The 20876-nt window shown below is 38.3% G+C and overlaps 1 protein-coding gene across 2 annotated transcripts in view; it reads right to left on the bottom strand.

Annotated features, from left to right (window-relative positions):
• Positions 1-3764: 3764 nt before the first annotated feature.
• ppp2r5cb (protein phosphatase 2, regulatory subunit B', gamma b) overlaps positions 3765-20876 on the bottom strand; it is a 32384-nt gene continuing 15272 nt past the window's right edge. For both annotated transcript variants that reach the window (XM_052097995.1, XM_052097996.1), the window contains 12 exons: positions 19210-19320; positions 15470-15562; positions 15258-15388; positions 15119-15178; positions 14829-14937; positions 12627-12680; positions 12293-12463; positions 12094-12221; positions 10143-10244; positions 9986-10058; positions 9751-9867; positions 3765-5612 (listed from right to left, as the gene is read on the bottom strand). In XM_052097995.1, the coding sequence (XP_051953955.1) occupies positions 5478-5612; positions 9751-9867; positions 9986-10058; positions 10143-10244; positions 12094-12221; positions 12293-12463; positions 12627-12680; positions 14829-14937; positions 15119-15178; positions 15258-15388; positions 15470-15562; positions 19210-19320 (1284 nt within the window). In that variant the 3' untranslated portion in view covers positions 3765-5477. The remainder of the gene's footprint in view (positions 5613-9750; positions 9868-9985; positions 10059-10142; positions 10245-12093; positions 12222-12292; positions 12464-12626; positions 12681-14828; positions 14938-15118; positions 15179-15257; positions 15389-15469; positions 15563-19209; positions 19321-20876) is intronic.

The raw sequence follows: 20876 nt of genomic DNA, 5'->3' as shown, positions 1-20876 counted from the left end.
ACGGGAGCTTCGTGCCCTGGATGTGCATCCCACAAATCTCCATCAACTGCAAGATGCTATCCTATCAATATGGGCCAACATTTCTAAAGAATGCTTTCAGCACCTTGTTGAATCAATGCCACGTAGAATTAAGGCAGTTCTGAAGGCGAAAGTGGGTCAAACACAGTATTAGTATGTGTTCCTAATAATCCTTTATGTGAGAGTATATGTGTGTGTGTGTGTATGTATGTATGTATGTATATATAGTAAAGAATTCTACAGAAATTAATTTAAATGCTAGCTACAGTAAAAAAAAAACATAATAAAAAAACTGTTAATTGATTAACTAATGAAGCAAATCATGTGTGGATAAAATATTATTCTATATAATAAAATGTTATTCAACAAGATAATACTGGTTCTGGCAAACTCACCACACTTTTTCCACTCTTTATTTTCACAATTACTGAACAATTATTGCCAGAAGTTTGCGGCAGTGGTGAAGCTACAGCAAACCTCCGGCAACAGTGAAGAGTTTATTGCAAAGCTCATTTGCATATAAAAATAAGGAGTGGCAAATTTACAGCATGTTTGTCACAGGAGTGTGACAGAAGTCTCAATTTGTGAAATGTTATTTATGATATTTATAATATTAATAAGCATGTCCTTGCCTGTTTTGATTACTGGGGGGTTACCTCTCCCCCCCCCACTAGATTGGGGTTTTGATGATGCCTTTGAATAGAGGGTGACTGTGTCTGTATCTTTATAGTCTCGAGGCTCCATCTTGTGGCACACTTAAGAAATGATTTATAGACGGCTCATCTGTACTGTCACATGCAACTCCAAAGATGTCATCAAGTTCATAACAACTGTGACGACCAAGGGCGTAGATTACAGGGGGGGTGGGGGGAGGTAACCCCCACCCCCCAATAATCAAAGCAAGCAAGTAGCCCCCCCCCCAAAATAAAAATAATGTATACCATGATCAATAGAAACAAGTAAACGCCCCCAATGTGCAAATGTCTTTTCAGAGCTGAATGTATAAGGCGGAGGTCAATTTGTTGGGGGGGGGGCTGAAATACCCCTGTGGCAGGGCGGGTGCCGGGTCGTGATCCCATACCCGACCCCGCCCTCCGCCCTGCCACATTACCCAATAATCAAAACAAGCAAGAACATGTCTATGACCTTTGACCTTGTTCTGCGGTCGTGTATAATCCTGTGGAGAGTTGCTTTGGCGGAGACCTTCTAACCCTTTCAGTCGTGATGTTGTGCGTTTGTTACAAGCAGACTTATTTTTATTTTTCACCAATGTTGCCAAAACCTCTTTCAGAACCCACTTAAAGACTTATAGGATATCTGGGATAGGAAGGGTACTAAAGGTACACACGTGAAGTGTGAAAAGCTCTACACAAAAAACACTTCTCCATGGTATTTTTTAAATAGCTAGCTACTATGTAAATACCATGGTACATGAATATGGTACCATATAAACAATATATGAATGTACCATGGTAAAAACATGACTTAATATGTCCCGAGTCTGAGAGAACGAACTTTGAAGATCAAACAAATGACAAATGAAAATCTCCAGCTCTTTTTTCCGCTGACTTTACGCTAATCGGCCGTCACTAGCATTATTTTTTGTTGTCATTCTTGTTAATTTAACAACTATTAAAATTAGGTTATTGACATAATTGATCTTAAGCAGTGTTGGGTAAGTTACTCATTACTAATGACTAATTACATCTTCTAGTGTAATTAGATTACTGTACTAATTACTTTATCTATAAAGTAACTACATTACTTCTTAATCATTACTTTTTAAAACCCTGATCAACCTCGACCAGATGAAATGCACAAGGATTGACATGACACTGTTCCTTTAATTCATTCAAATAAATCATATAAAATCACATAAATTATTCATTAACTGTCCAAAGAATTTAAAGGGGTGGCGTTAATTTAGAAAGCACCTATTTTAATATTAGATGTTCAAATTTGATTTAAAATTTGCTATTATTTTATATAGAATTCTTAGTCTATACAGTATTTAATACAGTTACATAAGAAGTAACTGTAATTAATGAAAAATTAAGAGTAATCCCTTACTTTTTTTTTCCATTTAATTACCGTTATTAATTTTGCACTTTGCAAAAACGTTTTGCTTTTTGTGTCTCCGTGTGAGAGCACGGCTGAAATCAAGCACGCGCGATTGGACGAGAAAAGCGCAAAAGCCGTCACGTGTTTCCAAGTAGGGCCGTTTACATTTACGTGGAATATAAATACGTTTAAAAATTTTTTTAAAAACTACATTTTTAAGGCAGAAAAATGTCATATATATTTTCTTTATTTTTGATTTGGGGATGAAATATAACCTTTTTATTTACTCCAGTCAGGTCTCCTTAGCAACCAAATTGGCCCCGTTGCTAGGGAGGGTAGAGTCACATGGGGTAACCATCCTGGACGATATAATGTGGTTCTCGCTCTCGGTGGGGCGTGTGGTGAGTTGCGTGTGGATGCCGCGGAGAATAGCGTGAAGCCTCCACATGCGCTACGTCTCTGCGGTAACACGCTCAACAAGTCACGTGATACGATGCGCGGATTGACGGTCTCAGACGCGGAGGCAACTGAGATTCGTCCTCCGCCACCTGGATTGAGGCGAGTCACTACGCCACCACGAGGACTTCGGGCACATTGGGAAATGGGCGTTATAAATAGGGGAGAAATAAATAAATACATTAGATTCACCTAAATTAGTGGCCGTATCAAAACCAGGCGAATACAAAAAGCAACATTAAATATTCACCAGCCACTTTTATTTCCATATGGAAAAAATGGGAATATCTCCTCCATCAAAATAAACATTTTCGCCGAATTATTTTCAGATTCATTTGGTTTTGAATTATAGTGCTTCACCAATAATTCTGAAATGGCACGACAAGCATCCATTTTTGTGTCTAAATACTTTGCTACATTGTATTAAACACAACTTATATGACATAAGAAGCGTTTATAAACCTCGCCAGTACTGACATATGCTCAAAACCAAGCGTGCCGCACAAGCCCTCAAAAGTGAAGCCAAAACGTCTCGATCGCCCCCCGGTGGCTGGTCCTAGTATAGGTCATAAGCCCCGCCTCCCCATGTTATTCAACGGGACGTGAGACCAACTAAACAATTAAATTACACTTCACATATCTTTTTTCCAAAGATAGTTTCTGTCATTTACTGTCGTTTCTATCACGTTGATGTCATTTCAAGTGTTTGTTTTCAAAATAAGTTTGTTTTTAGTTATTTGATGCTATAAAAACGCTGCTGTGACATCATGATTGACAGCTGTGATTGACAGGTTCTCTGAGCGAAGTAGTCACCGAAGCACCAACGGACTTTTTGGGGGATCTTCGGAGGACTGAGGAGATTGGAGCTTTAAATTTAATATCTAAATTTCTATAATTAATTATTTCACACCGTCATAAGTCAAAAGTCAAAAGGGTCGTGTGCTTGGGTTTGATTCGGCGAGAGTGAGGGCGGGGCCTTGATTTCGCGGCTTTACTTCCTGCTCACTACCGCGCAGGTCTGGTCCCGAAATCGCAACTGCGCAGTCTCGAGTCCCAAGATGTCAGCGCCATATCGGGACACTGGCGGCTTCAGTTCTCACCAATGGAAAAGAGCGAAGGGGCGTCGGCCATCTTTTTTTAGTCTATGGGAGCTCAAAACTCATATACAATCATAATTTTACACAAACACACACAAAACAAATGAAACAAACTCATTGTTCTAAGATGAAAATATAAAACACGTTTTCTTTATTTTCTGTATATAGACATATACCACTTGAGATTTGGAGAAAAGCACATATGAAGGCTATTTTATGATGGTTTCATCAGACAGCTGAATAAAGACACAATAGATCTGAGTAACAAATAGATAAAAAATACACATTAGAAATTAAATTCGAAACGTTTCTAACGCAGTTACAGACGTCTGTCGAATCCCAACCGTCTGCAAATGGATAAGAACCGTTTTCATCTGTACAAAATAAGAGATCTACCACTCAGTAATAGATGGGTCATAACGGCACATACTATGTACAATATCAGATGAAGCCGTTTCATAAGGGTACGCGCACTGAAAGGACACTTTGCCGATTTATTGACGGTTTTAAGTTATTCTATTGCCACTGGCAAGGACAATACACGTGTAGATTTTAGCACTACAGGCCAAAAGCGGGAGGAACTTAAATGACAATGTAACACAAGATAGAGCGAGGGTGGGAAAGTGAAACATAATGGCCATTTAAATTTTGCACATTCAAATCGAACATCGACGAGCTTATGTGGGCCGAAAATATAACGTTTAAAAAAAACGCAGTCACGCCGCGGGCATTCGGGAAACGTGAAAAGAGAACCGCGCTGTCGTTCCCACCAGGCGCAACCGAATGGAAGTTCAAACAATGGTCCGGAGCGAATAATCGTAAAACGACGCAAAAGGAAAGCAGACTGCGAAAAGTCGTTCAAGTTTATCAGGAAATGTCCTTTTTCTGTCCTTCGTCGGGCTTGTCCAGGTCCCGCAAAAACCACCACGATTGGTTGACGAACTCTTACGTCATTCTCACGTGTAAAGAAAGCGAGAAAGCGGAAGCGATAGCAAGTAACGAATTTAAAACGGAAAATAAACAAGCCTTTGCCATAAGCAAACGCCTCTATGTTGGGATGGCTTTCCTAAAAAAAAGGCACTCCATGCAAATAAAGGCTTGGTCCAAAAAAACGTACATTTATGTTTAAATATTGCCCATTAGAACGCTTAAAACGCTCTACGAGTTCGGGAAAAAAAACGAAATGGGGCCAGCATAAGGCCATTCGCCATTGTTTGAACAACCAAAATCACCCTGGATGAACTTATTGCCAAATGTTAAAAAAAATTGGCGTAAATTGGAAGGGTATTTGCACTGGCGTGCGTTCTCTCAAAAAGACAGACCCGCCTGTTGCGAAATACAGTCGGTAAGACTAAAACGACATTTCATTTTTTTGGCGGTGATTGACGATCATTGACCACTGAGGCCCGAAAGCCGACGTGGCGTCCGAGCTTTGACATCGGCCCATAAAAAGCTGCTCTCTTGGCCAACCTGAGAATCGCTCCCTCGCTCCGGAACACAGTCGACGGCGGCGCTTCAAGTGCTCTAGCGTTAAAAACGACCTGTCCCCGGTGCCCGTTTCCAGCACAACGGCATGACACGAGTCGGTACAGGCACGTTACATCTTGAAAGAGAGAGAAACAAACTAAACAACAGAAAAGACTCGGGAATGGAGAGATGACTAGACTAGAGTTGGGTTGAGGGCTCTGGATGTTGGACGGGCACTGGTGCGGTTCTGGATGGCAGAACTGGGCGTGTTTGTGGGTCACACCGGGGGCCGTTCAGTGCCACTGCCGTCAGTGCTGTATGGGGCCGGCTCTTGCGCGGCGGGGTGAGACTGGGCTGGTTTTGGGCGTTTGAGGTCCTCTAGTGGCCGTCCTGGGCAGTGATCATGTCTTCGGCACGCCGGTGCGTCTCAAGAGCTTTCACGGCAGAGATATCCTGAGGCAGCTCAGACTTGCGTCGCACCAGGGGGCGTTCCTTACGCTGGTCTCTGTGCAGCTGGACACAAAGTTTAAATGCAACACCAAGGTCAACATTTAACTTCCATACAGTGACATATTTCCAAGTGAAACAGAAAACATTAACATCACAATTGTACAGAGTGGTTATCTGAGTTACCGTAGACTTTCTCTGTTACCCGCTCTCATCAACAAACTGGCGCTCACTGGATGATTTGGGTTTTGGGTGCCATTCGGAGTCAATTCTAGAGACTGTTGTGTGTGAAAAATCCCAGAAATACTCAAAACAGCCCGTCTGGCACCAACAATCATCCATGCCATAATCAGCCAATCGTGCGGCAGCTGTGCAGTGCATAAAATCATGCATATACGGGTCAGGAGCTTCAGCTAATGTTCACATCAACCATCAGAATCGGGAAAAAAAATGGGATCTCAGTGATTTGGAGCGTGGCATGATTGGGCTGTGATTTTCACACACAACAGTCTCTAGAATAGGGATGTCGCGGTTACCCGATTTCACAATGAACCGCGATTAAACTGGTCAACCGTAAGAATCTATAAGCTACGGTTAAAACGCGGAAAAAACCACCATGTTGCCTATTTTTAAAAAAGGTACTGAAACGTCTTTCAGTGTGGGTCTAACTACTTGCTGCCCTCTGCCTGGCTGCTCTGTGAGGCTGTTACTATGGTAACGAAGTTCGCGAGGCCATTGTGGCGATTGTCTAGGTAAAGCGCACGTGAAACTCTCAAAATGAAAACATGGCGGAACAACGCGTCGAATCTGCCGAAGAAGCAAATTAATCTGCTATTTAGGAACATCTAAATATGACGCCGGAGTTGTTGAAGACGGGTATCCAGTATGCAAAACCTGCCGACGGAAAAGCGGAGAACACATCTTATATGAGGGATCACCCTCCAGAGATTCATGCCCCGATGAACGTAATCATTTTACAAACACGGTAACTATTATATGTAGTGAACTACGTCTCCTAGCCTTAAACATGTGCTTTAAGTTATAGTTGTTTTTGGTTATTTATTTTTTATTTATATTTTATTTTATTTGTATTTACTGACAGGGTACACATACGTTTTTTTGTTGAAAAGGTACAGTACGATTTGGTGTCAGATAGAGAAAATTACATCTACTTACATGCAAGTACTTTACCTACATGTTTTCAACTTGGAAGTAGGAATATATAAAAAATATATATATATATATATATATATATATATATATATATATATATATATATATATATATATATATATATATATATTTTAAAAAATGAAAAAAGAAAGGAAAATCAATAAAAAAAATAAACAAAAAGGAAAATCAATAACAAAAAAAAAAAAGGAAAGGAAAATCAATAACAAAAAAATTTAAATAAAAAAGGAAAATCAATAAAAAATAAATAAAAAAGGAAAACCAATACAAAAATAAATACATAAATAAGGAAAATCAATTAAATTGTTTTTTAAAAAAATAAAAGGAAAATCAATAAAAAAAAAAATAAATAAAAAAGGAAAATCAATAACAAAAAAAATTTAAATAAAAAAGGAAAATCAATAAAAAATAAATAAAAAAGGAAAACCAATACAAAAATAAATACATAAATAAGGAAAATCAATTAATTTATTTTTTTTTTTTTTAAATAAAAGGAAAATCAATAAAAAAAAATTTAAAGATAGAGAAAATTACATCTACTTAAAGTACTGCAAGTACATTACCTACATGTTTTCAACTTGGAAGTAGGAATAATATATATATATATATATATATATATATATATATATATATATATATATATATATATATATATATACATTAACCACACGTCCAATCGAATGCTGCAATAAAACTTAAGTTGTGATGTTTGTGGAGGGTTTTATTGTTGCATAATTGGTACATTTGCAGATTGTTAAAACGTGATTTTTTTTAATCAGACAATAATCGTACCATCAGAAATTCACACTGCGACATCACAACTCTAGAACTGACTCCGAATGTTGCCAAAAACCCAAAACATCCAGTGAGGGTCAGTTCTGCGGATGGAAACTCTTGTTGATGAGGTCACCAGAGAATGGACAGACTGGTGTGAACTGATAAAGTCTACAGTAACTCAGATAACAGCTCTGTACAACTGTGCTGAGAAGAATAGCGTCTCTGAATGCTAATCTGAGATGCGGGTTGGCGGCACGACACAATATTACACATTTATATGTAAAGCTACAATGTTACACATATACAGGGACTAAAAACGGTTCAAGGAACGAAAACAAACGGAATTTTGTGCAAAACGTAACCGAAAACCGGAACAAAGTGATTTTCAATTGTTCCGTTATTTTGCTTAATATATATATGTTTAATTACTACATATTCTGTACATGCACGACTAATCCAGACACAAGGAAATCATTATTAGAGGTCAAAAGTATTGTTAGATATGATGCATTAATACAGATTTGATGCTGTCGGGTTTTGACCTGTTAATAAGATTATACTTAATTAATGATGAATTAACGATGATTTAATGATGATTATACTGTTAATTAACGGCTTGTTATGATTTCTATGCTGATGAATCCATCACACAGGAAAAAGACAAATTATTTGCTTATTTTGGGTTGTTTTTCCAGACCAGGATGCTTATTTCTCTAGCGAGATCTGGCAACACTGTAATTGGTATTTCACCCACCAGTAGCGCAGAGTACCGTCACTTTAAGAAGAACGTAATTAACCGCTCTTTTATTTTGTTCTAACCGGTTACCCTGGAAACGAAGGCTGCGGAACGTCTGAACCGGAACGAAAAAAATAAAGTTTTTGTTCAGAATGAACCAAAATGAAAAATATATCGGTTTCAGTCCCTTTAGTTGCTATTTAATATATATATGAAAATTACGATTTTTTTTTATATATATATATATGTGTGTGTGGCAGCGGGGGCATGGTCAAGCGCTCGTCCGGGAGAGAAAAGAAGTAAGGGCGCTTACACCTGAGCTAAATTATGTCTAACACCTGTGTCTAATTGCAGTAAGCATGGGGAGAGCGGCATAAATAGCAGCAGCCATAGAGCCTCGAGAGAGGGTGCCTACACCCAAACCAGCTTCATACCCCGGAAGAGCTGGCGATTTTCTTCCGGGCTCCGACCAACCCGTTGCAAGATGGCTTTCCTCAAGTCTGTATAGGCCAGGAGCTTTGTTGCCGGCAGTTGTTGAGCCGCGAGTTGAGCTTCCCCGGACAAGAGAGGGACTAGGCGGGCTGCCCATTGGTCATGCGGCCAACCCCAAATTTCCGCTGTGCGCTCAAAAAGATCGAGGAACGCCTCTGGATCGTCGGCCGGTCCCATCTTCTGTAACGTGGGCGGGGGCAGTGTGGCGCGAGTGTCCGGGGTCGCGGCTGCGGCTGAAGCGGCCTCCTGGCTGAGGAGGCTCCGGATGGCGTGCCGGTCCTCTGCTTGAGCCCGTATGATCTCAAAGAATCGACGATCCTGTTCCTGCCGGAGCTCAAGCAGGGATTGTTGGTGGCTCTGATGTAGTGTAGCGAGGGACTGGAGGACTTCCGCCAGCTGGGAGGACTCTACGGGGCGATCCTTCTCCATACTTCTCCATACCAATTTTTTTCCCGTGTTTTGGCACCAGTGTAACGTTTTCCCCAAAGGATGACACGTAGAACAGCTTCTTCGCTTCAAGGTAAGACTCTTTAATATACACACTTTCTAACATATACAATTATACAGCAGACTTTCTCGTTCGTTGCTGGTTTGGGTGTAGGCACTCTCTCTCTCTCAGCTCTGTGGCTGCTGCTATTTATGCCGCTCTCCCCACGCTTACTGCAATTAGACACAGGTGTTAGACCACGCCCCCGGTGCCACAATATATACACACAGTATATATAAATGATGCATTTTTATTTTTTAATTGTGACATTATTTTCATAACAATTAAGCACCTTCCCCCAAATTTTCATTCCTGCAATGCAATGCAAAAAACATTATACATACATATAGTAATTATTACTATTATTTATTTACGTTTTATTTTGGGGTGAAATCTGACCCCGACTGTTTTTGTCAAATTAACCCACATCCTATACAGGATTTTTGTTTGGTAAGTGGCTTGTAAGCATGAACAGATGAGGTAAGGTAAGTATATAACAGTGAACACCTGGTCATGTTTACCTGAGTGGCTTCTTCTTCTACGGTCTTCTTCAGCATCATGACATCATCAATCATCGGTCCGTCTGTCTCCATATCCATCGGACTGCTGAGGCTGCTGGAGTCGATGTACATCAGGAACTAAATCATGAAAACACATTTCAGACTACTTACATTTTTGGGGGGTCTTTTAGGGTCATTTAAAGGGAAAACTGTGTCCATAGGGCACAGAGGTGGACTACTGTATCAGAGCCGTCACCTGTGGGTTTGATTTGGCGAGACTCTCGATCTTTGTCCACGCCTCCTCACGCTCTTTCCACTTGGCTTTCTCTCTAATGTTCAGAGAGACAGAGAGGAAGTGTTCAGTCACACACTGGATCATAGACATCCAGATAAGTCTGTGAAAGGTTTCATACTTGTTTTTCTCAGCTCTGAACTGCTGTGTGCAGTCATCAAACAACTTCTGATTCATCTCCATAAACAGCTTCAGTGCGTTATAGATCAGACCATGAATCGTCCTGACAACGAGAAGAGAGATTGATTATTGATCACAACATCAGACTGAACACCAGCCTACAGACACGACAGTTCGGATGGACTGGGCGCATTTTAAAGTCGTTGTATGTGTCACAGTCCCACTCGGTCTGCCAAATGTTCTTTGTTTATGTTCTGTGTGTTTGTGTTGTGCATCTGCATGTGTCTTGGTCAGTGTTGTGGTTTGCCATGTGCTGTCCCGACCCCGTCACCCTCTAGTCTAATCCTGGTTAAGTTTATTGTCATCACATGTTCCTCATGTGTTCAGTCTGTATATATGACGCTCCCTTTCCTCTTGTGTTTGTCGTATCGTTTGGTTTCTCGTGCTCAGTCTGTTTTTTTTGTTGCTCCGTCTCCGGTCTGGTTTGTAATTACTCATTCCTGCTATTAAGTTCTCATCCCTGACAATATAATATAATATATATATATATATACATACATTTACATTATATAGGCGTAGGCGATACAACCAAAATCTTATCACAATATTAGTAATTTTATATCATGATAATGATATCAAGATATATATATATATATATATATATATATATATATAAGAAAAAAAATAAAATAAAGGAAAATCAATAAAAAAGAAATTATATATATATATATATATATATAATGAAAATGATATGAAGATATATATAAGAAAAATAAAAAAGGAAAATCAATAAAAAGCAAAAAACAAAACAAAAAGAATATATATATATATATATATATATATATATATATATATATATATATATATAATGAAAATGATATCAAGATATATATATATATATATATATATATATATATATACAAAAACAAAGGAAAATCCAATAAAAAAATTTAAATCAATAAAAAAAAAATTTAAATAAAGGAAAATCAATAAAAAAAAAATTTAGAACGAAGAAAAATCAATAAAAAAAATGAAAATCAATAAATAAAAGAAAAAAGAAAGGAAAATCAATTAAAAAAAATTAAAAATAAAGGAAAATCTATAAAAAAAGAAAGGAAAATCAATAAAAAAAATTAAAAGAAAGGAAAATCAATTAAAAAAAAGTAAATCAATAAATAAAAGAAAAAAGAAAGGAAAATCAATAAAAAAAAATTTAAAATAAAGGAAAATCAATAATAAAAAAAGTAAATCAATAAATAAAAGAAAAAAGAAAGGAAAATCAATAAAAAAAAAATTAAAAATAAAGGAAAATCAATAAAAAAAGAAAGGAAAATCAATAAAAAAAAAAACATTTCAGTCTGATATGCTCTTGGCCAGTATTATTACTATTATTATTATTATTATTATTATTATTATTATAAACTTTCCTCTATAAACTCAAGATCTTCCCAAAGATGCAACAAATAAAATAATGTATAACGTAACACAAAAATCCAACGAAAATAAAAACTTGCAGAAAATATCCAGAACTGTGTAAATATTTTGTGCAAAAAAAAACAACTATGAAATAAATAAACAAAAAAAGAAACGTGTGACCGAATGCGGAGTGCATCTTTTGGCTTTCACGATATTGTTTTGCGTTCTTCATTTTGAGGTAAAACAAATGGCTTGTGTTGCGAGTGATTATCGTTGTGCAACAGTTTGTAGATGACATTGTTCTGCAGTGTTGGCTTTTGTTTCACTTATTTGGGAGATGTCCCGTTCTGTGGCGTGATCTTGTAAAGATCAGGAAGCATGTTCCTCCCCCTCTCTGACCTCACAATTAAACAGATTGTTTATGCTACTGTACCTTTAAGAGTTTATATGTAAGACACTATATTTAAATGACCTCTGTTGTGACTGTTTAGCCTCTTTGCATGAGATATGTTAGCATGTTAAACAGCGTGACTCACTTGTTCCAGTGGGTTTTGGAGTTTCGGTACAGTGACGGGAACATGATGGGCAGAATCCTGGCAGCGTTATCACTGATTAAACTCATGATGTATTCATTATTCCAGTAGTACAGCGCACGCTCCGCAACCTGAGGAAACACACATCAGGACATGGGACTTTTCTGGCTCTGTTTTGAGATTTATCGCTCAGAATATGAACCTGGAAGTGTGGGCTGGAGACACATTTGGCGAGCTGTCTGAAGAGCGGCTCCATCACTTTCACAAACTCTGACGGCTCGATGACGTCCAGGATCTCCTCCAGCTCGTTGAGGAACATCACTTCCTTTGGGCTGTGAGTCTTCGGCCAGTACTTCAGCAGAGCCATCACCACCTGAAGAACAAGTACACACCTTAGAAAGTCCAAAAAGAACATTAAAACAATAACAGAGCCTGAGCAAATGCATTTGTATGTGAAGCTGTTAGAAAAACACTGACATGCAGCTTTAAAAGAGGCAACAGATATGCAACGAGCACAAGGCCGCACTGACACTCACCGGTTCAGTAAGTGTGCTGTCCTTCTCCAAAAACTGCACCACACAGTACGCCAGCTGTAACGACAACACTCACAACATTACGCCACATAATCAACAGTGTTTATAGCACCTATAGAGACATTCAGGCCGATACAATATACAAAAACAGGGTCAATAGTTTTATATGAATACTGTTATAATTATATTAATGTTTTTTAATTATGAATAATGAATAATATTATTTATAGAGATGCACCTATTAGTCATTTTTATAATATTATTAAATAGTGTTTAAATTAATATAATTATAATTATATTAAAGGATGATAATTATTTATAAATAGTGAATAATATTATTTATAGAGATGCCCCTATTAGTCATTTTTATAATATTATTAAATAGTGTTTAAATTAATATAATTATAATTATATTAAAGGATAATAATTATTTATAAATAGTGAATAATATTATTTATAGAGATGCACCTATTAGTCATTTTTATAGTATTATTAAATAGTGTTTAAATTAATATATTTATAATTATATTAAAGGATAATAATTATTTATAAATAGTGAATAATATTATTTATAGAGATGCACCTATTAGTCATTTTTATAGTATTATTAAATAGTGTTTAAATTAATATATTTATAATTATATTAAAGGATAATAATTATTTATAAATAGTGAATAATATTATTTATAGAGATGCACCTATTAGTCATTTTTATAGTATTATTAAATAGTGTTTAAATTAATATATTTATAATTATATTAAAGGATAATAATTATTTATAAATAGTGAATAATATTATTTATAGAGATGCACCTATTAGTCATTTTTATAGTATTATTTAATATTTATTTATTTTGACGTGAGCTTTTAAATTTATTTTGACGTGAGCTTTTAACTTGACATGAGCTTTTAACTTGACGTGAGCTTTTTATTTTGACGAGAACTTTTATTTTGACGAGAGCTTTTATTTTGACGTGAGCTTTTATTTTGACGTGAGCTTTTATTTTGACGTGAGCTTTTTATTTTGACGTGAGCTTTTTATTTTGACGTGAGCTTTTTAATTTGACGTGAGCTTTTATTTTGACGTGAGCTTTTTATTTTGACGTGAGCTTTTTATTTTGACGTGAGCTTTTTATTTTGACGTGAGCTTTTTATTTTGACGTGAGCTTTTATTTTGACGTGAGCTTTTATTTTGACGTGAGCTTTTTAACTTGACGTGAGCTTTTTATTTTGACGTGAGCTTTTATTTTGACGTGAGCTTTTTATTTTGATGAGAGCTTTTTATTTTGACGTGAGCTTTTTAACTTGACGTGAGCTTTTAATTTGACGTGAGCTTTTTATTTTGACGTGAGCTTTTATTTTGACGAGAGCTTTTTATTTTGACGTGAGCTTTTATTTTGACGAGAACTTTTTATTTTGACGTGAGCTTTTTAACTTGACGTGAGCTTTTATTTTGACGTGAGCTTTTTATTTTGACGAGAACTTTTTATTTTGACGTGAGCTTTTTATTTTGACGAGAACTTTTTATTTTGACGAGAACTTTTTATTTTGACGAGAACTTTTTATTTTGACGTGAGCTTTTTAACTTGACGTGAGCTTTTATTTTGACGTGAGCTTTTTATTTTGACGTGAGCTTTTATTTTGACGAGAACTTTTTATTTTGACGTGAGCTTTTATTTTGACGTGAGCTTTTTATTTTGACGTGAGCTTTTTAACTTGACGTGAGCTTTTATTTTGACGTGAGCTTTTATTTTGACGTGAGCTTTTTATTTTGCCGTGAGCTTTTTATTTTGTTGTGAGCTTTTTATTTTTACGTGTGTATTTGACGGAAGCTTAATTTCTCCATATAAACAGTTTTCTACGTGGCACAGTTTGATTATAAAGCGCAAATGCTGTAATTTAATGATATAAATATATCATATACATGTTGTGCTTCACGGTGGATTAGTGCTCAGCTTTGTCATCTTATACAACTCAAATGATTCTCAATGTCTTGTAATCACACATTCACTTTAAAGCGCGCAGCTCATGCAGACTATGATAATCACACTGAGACATGTAATGTTTAGAATTGTCAGGCTAGCGCACGGGGACCCAATTACGTTGGTGCTTGTTATAAATGGTACTACACGGGCATTGCTGCACTTCATTAATTGGCCTGGCCGTATAAAGTCTGTAAGACAGATAGAAACATGGAGTTCGTACCTGTGGGTGATACACACTGAGCGACTTCACTTTGTGCAACGGTAACAAAACTTTTAGCAGGAAGATTTTGTGCTCTTCTTTCAGTGGTAAGGCAAAGCCGTTAATTATGCTGTAGAGCAAGAAAAAGATGTGAATCACTCTGAAACCGCTAATAAAGACCGTATCATTAATGAAGCATCAAACAAACCTCAGTAAACATGACTAACACAACACTGAGAACATTAGAAGCCTTTGAAACATATGATAATACCATATATAGGATACTTAAAAACCACAAAAATGATTCTTACCTTCCTAATATTTCCAGTAGTTCTGCTATTCCATTATGATGCTCTGTTTCATAGATGAAGCTAAATAAGGATATACAAACATCATGAACTGCTCACTGGCTTTTTATGCTTTTAATGTCCTGTACATGTGGAGTCTCACCTATAGAATATATTATTAATCTGCTTTCTGATGTATGCTCTGAGGCCCAGAAACTTCCCGTAGATACGGTGGAGAGTGGTCTTCAGGAAGTCACGTTCACGAGGGTCTTCGCTGTCAAACAGCTCCAGGAGCTGCAATCACAGCACAGATCAGTTTCTATTCTTATTCTACAAGGATATATTACAATATAAGAGAATAATGTATGGACATACCTGTAACACAAACTTCTGGTCTATGTATTTCTTGGCTATGTTTGGTTGAAAGTCAGGCGACTCTAAAAACCGCAGGAAAAACTCATACACAAGCTGCGGAGAGAAAAATGGGTGTTTATTTTGCACGTAAATAGTCGTTTAGTGGACACTTTTATCAGTCACTTATTACAGTGACAATCCACCAAGTATCTTGACTAGGTGTGTGAATCTTTTAAAACCCGTCTGGTTCACTTTTCAATCCAAAATCAAATGAAAAAATTTGAATTTACACTGGCGGCCAAACGTTTGGATTAATGTGCAGATTTTGCTCTTATGGAAAGAAATTGGTACTTTTATTCACCAAAGTGGCATTCAACAGATCACAATGTATCAGTCGGGACATTAATAACGTGATAAATTACTATTAATGTTCAGAACTTCTTAAACTACTTCAAAGAATTCTCATCAAAAAATCCTCCATGTGCAGCGACGACAGATTTACAGATCCTTGTTATTCTAGCGGTCAGTTTGTCCAGATACTCAGGTGACCTTTCACCCCACACTTCCTGTAGCACTTGCCCTTTCACCCCACACTTCCTGAAGCACTCGACCTTTCACCCCACACTTCCTGTAGCACGTGACCTTTCACCCCACACTTCCTGAAGCACTCGACCTTTCACCCCACACTTCCTGAAGCACTCGACCTTTCACCCCACACTTCCTGAAGCACTCGACCTTTCACCCCACACTTCCTGTAGCACGTGACCTTTCACCCCACACTTCCTGTAGCACTTGACCTTTCACCCCACACTTCCTGTAGCACTTGACCTGTCACCCCACACTTCCTGTAGCACGTGACCTTTCACCCCACACTTCCTGTAGCACTTGACCTGTCACCCCACACTTCCTGTAGCACTTGACCTGTCACCCCACACTTCCTGTAGCACTTGACCTGTCACCCCACACTTCCTGTAGCACGTGACCTGTCACCCCACACTTCCTGTAGCACTTGACCTGTCACCCCACACTTCCTGTAGCACTTGACCTGTCACCCCACACTTCCTGTAGCACGTGACCTTTCACCCCACACTTCCTGTAGCACGTGACCTTTCACCCCACACTTCCTGTAGCACGTGACCTTTCACCCCACACTTCCTGTAGCATGTGACCTTTCACCCCACACTTCCTGTAGCACGTGACCTTTCACCCCACACTTCCTGTAGCACGTGACCTTTCACCCCACACTTCCTGTAGCACGTGACCTTTCACCCCACACTTCCTGAAGCACTTGACCTTTCACCCCACACATCCTGTAGCAATTGACCTTTCACCCCACACATCCTGTAGCAATTGACCTTTCACCCCACACATCCTGTAGCAATTGACCTTTCTCCCCACACTTCCTGTAACACTTGACCTTTCACCCTACACTTCCTGTAGCACTTGTCCTTTCACCCCACACTTCCTGTAGCACTTGACCTTTCACCCTACACTTCCTGTAGCACTTGACCTTTCACCCCACACTTCCTGTAGCACTTGACCTTTCACCCCACACTTCCTGTAGCACGTGACCTTTCACCCCACACTTCCTGTAGCAGTTGCCATAGATGTGACAGGCACTTCTTTTTTGGCCATTTATGATCTAATATTGACCTTAAATCATGCCAGTCTATTACATACTGAGGCAACTCAAAAACAAACACAAAAACAACGTTCAGCTTCATTTAATGAACCAAATATCTTTCATCTGTTTGATATAATGGAAGTGATTTTCTAGTATAAAATGATCAATTTATCATGATTCCTCAAGGATAAGGTGTTGGAGATTTGACCAAAATTGACTTTTTTCAGATAGTGATGATGCTGTTTACATCAGTAATGTCCTGACTGTACTTTGTGATCAGTTGAATGCCACTTTGGGGAATTAAAGTACCAATTTCTTTCCATAAGAGCAAAATCTGTCCATTACTCCAAAGTTTTAGCCGCCAGTGTGCATTGAAGAAAATGAAGCCTATATTTAAATGTTAGTTTTGCATCGAGACATTATTTTTGAGACAAATAAGCACATTTAACCCCAAATACTCATTACTGTGATGCATTCGGACATTTGATTTGAGCTCATTTGTAATCCTCATTCTCATAGATTTTAACATTACAATTTAAATATCATGAATTTACAATATTGCATTATTTATTTCACATGACAGCAATGAAAACAATTATTTTTCCTGACACTAACAAGAATTAGGTGGTGAAAATGTGCTTAATTATCATGAAAACAAAGTCACAATACAAGAAATCTTAATGGTTTAAAAAATGAGCGTACAACCTTTAAACAGAGACGCATAATCAAATAAAATTATTAAAAGTGCCACAATTAACTAAACGTGAAAAGAGTCAATTATAGCAGTCCATGTATGCCTTCTCATGTTGTGGAAAATATTTCTATATAATGTTTATTTTTTCAGTGTTTGAGCATCGTAACAATCACAAACCAGTCTACTGTGTGCTTCAGTGTATAATTGAACAACAGTTTTGTTTGTCATGCTGCTAAAAGGGCCAATGTAAAGTTGACTGTTGCACCGTCTTCATTTACTGATAAAACAGCAATAAAGTCGGCTTGTGGGTGTTCTGCTTACATAAACATATGCATGCAGTTGATCCACACAATCACGTTTTTAGTAACAGTTTCCAATAAGGTTGTATTCATTAACATTATTTATGTATATTAGTGAACAATACATTTATAGCATTTTTTAATCTTGGTTAATGTTCATTTCAACAAATACAACTTAATGTAACGTGTTACCAGTTACTTTATATCTATTGTTTTATTTGAAATGAATCACTGTAACAATAATCAATGGAAGTAATCTACCACAATGCAATCATAATATACACATACCTTGTGTGTGTGTGTGTGTGTGTGTATGTGTGTGTATATATGTTTGAGTGTGTGTGTGTTTGAGAGTGTGTGTGTGTGTGTTTGAGTGAGTGTGTGTGTTTGAGTGAGTGTGTGTGTTTGAGAGTGTGTGTGTGTGTGTTTGAGTGAGTGTGTGTGTGTTTGAGTGTATGTGAGTTAGTGTGTGTGTGTGTGTGTGTATATGTTTGAGTGTATGTGAGTTAGTGTGTGTGTGTGTGTGTGTGTGTGTGCATATATGTTTGAGCGTGTGTGTGTTTGAGTGAGTGTGTGTGTGTTTGAGTGTATGTGAGTTAGTGAGTGTGTGTGTTGTGTGTGTGAGTGAGTGTATGTGAGTTAGTGTGTGTGTGAGTGTGTGTGTTTGAGTGTATGTGAGTTAGTGAGTGTGTGTGTGTGTGTTTGTGTGAGTTAGTGTGTGTGTGAGTGTGTGTGACTGAGTGTGTGTGTGAGTTAGTGTGTGTGTGAGTGAGTGTGAGTGAGTGAGTGTGAGTGAGTGAGTTAGTGTGTGTGTGTGTGAGTTAGTGTGTGTGTGTGTGTATGTGTGTGAGTTAGTGTGTGTGTGTGTGTGAGTGAGTGTGAGTAAGTGTGTGTGTGTGTGTGTGAGTTAGTGTGTGTGTGTGTGTGTGTGTTAGTGTGTGTGTGTGTGTGTGTGAGTTAGTGTGTGTTAGTGTGTGTGTGTGTATGTGTGTGAGTTAGTGTGTGTGTGAGTGTGAGTGAGTTAGTGTGTGTGTGTGTATGTGTGTGAGTTAGTGTGTGTGAGTTAGTGTGTGTGTGTGTGTGTGTATGTGTGTGTGAGTGAGTGTGAGTTAGTGTGTGTGTGTTAGTGTGTGTGTGTGTTCACCTGTAGGTGTGGCCAGGCCGCCTCTAACGTTGGCTCATCCTCCTCTGGGTCAAACTCAGCCCCGGTCGGGTTCGATGATGGGGGTAACGCCCTAAACATGTTCACTGCAAACTGAAACAGACAAACCATCACAAACTAAAACTGGCAGAGAAAAGGTCTTCACATTTGCATTTTTGTATTTTTAAACTTGGCGTGTTGCAATCGGTATCCAGCGCACAAGTTAAATGGAATATATTTACTATACATTGATGATGCCATTTTGTCCTTTTTGAGATTGACCTGGTCGATTTATGTTTCCTTTAAAGAGCACAAGCGCGTAGGAGGACCTGGGTATCTCAGCGAGTATTGACGCTGACTATCACACCTGGAGTCGTGAGTTTGAATCCAGGGCGTGCTGATTGACTCCAGACAGGTCTCCATAGCAACCAAATTGAACCGGTTACTAGGGAGGGTAGAGTCACATGGGGTAACCTCCTCGTGGTCGCTATAATGTGGTTCTCGCTCTCGGTGGGGAGTGTGGTGAGTTGTGCGTTGATGCTGTAGAGAATAGCGTGAAGCCTCCACATGCACTACGTCTCCATGGTAACATGCTCAACAAGCCACGTGATAAGATGCGCGGATTGACGGTTGATACGTTAAAAATCTTTAAAAATCAATTTGCCAATGGAGAAAATGAATACGATTTTTACCAGACTGTTACGGGAGCATTCTGCGTCTGCCTTCGTGGTCCACAAAAGTGAAAAAGTCAAACAGGTTTGGGGGTGAATAAATGATTCAATAATTGACATTTTGGGTGAACTACACTTTGACTACTGACCATTCACTGCACTGTACGAGAACAAGCTCTGTTGACAATCTCACCTATTTGTTGACTGGAAAAGCGGCGCCATACGCACAAATTAAATATAATAAAAGGTTTTAATCCTTCCCGATTGGTGCTCTTTGAAGTTCTTGGCTTTAATCATCAAAGCGTGTGATGCAAGAACTGCGGTGGAGAATATATTATCATGCTTATTCGCATGGGCTACAATCAAGAGAACGAGTCCATTTGCACTTTGATGGACTGAGGTTTCCTGCTTAGCGTGAGCCGCAGACTCTAATAAATATCAAAGACATGTAATTGAGTGTTGCAATAGCTACAGCTGGCAGCAGCACCGAGGGCAATGCCAGGTCAACCAGCACTCTACTGCTAAATGCAACGCTCTCGGCCAAAAACGGCCCCTTAAAAGGACAACGAAACAACAGAGGAGCCTGCAGATTTGCTCAAGCTCTCGACATAACCTTGTATGGATGAGTGATGCTCTATCAACCGCTTCTACTGATGATGAGGACATTCACTTGCACCTCAAAGAGCAGCAGACGTGTTTAAATACAGTCCCGAAAGCAACATAACAAAAGACTTTTCACTACACCGAGAAGTACTATATTTCCCTGTCAATGGGACTCAATGGCTAGGTTGGCACACTGCACACGAATACTGTCCACAATTTTGTGAGTGAGGAAATCAGATCCATTTGTTCAGACAGTATAGTGGATATCTGGTGTACAGTGTTTCCCACAGGATTTTGTGGTGGGTGGACCTCGGACCCTCTTGGGGGGTCAGGGGGTTGCTGACCTGTACATTTTAAATGCAATTAAATGCATCAATCTGGAGCACTTTGGGAGCA

Source organism: Xyrauchen texanus, chromosome 30, assembly GCF_025860055.1.
Source record: "Xyrauchen texanus isolate HMW12.3.18 chromosome 30, RBS_HiC_50CHRs, whole genome shotgun sequence".
Taxonomy (NCBI): Eukaryota; Metazoa; Chordata; class Actinopteri; order Cypriniformes; family Catostomidae; genus Xyrauchen; species Xyrauchen texanus.
This window is presented reverse-complemented; position numbering and strand designations above follow the sequence as displayed.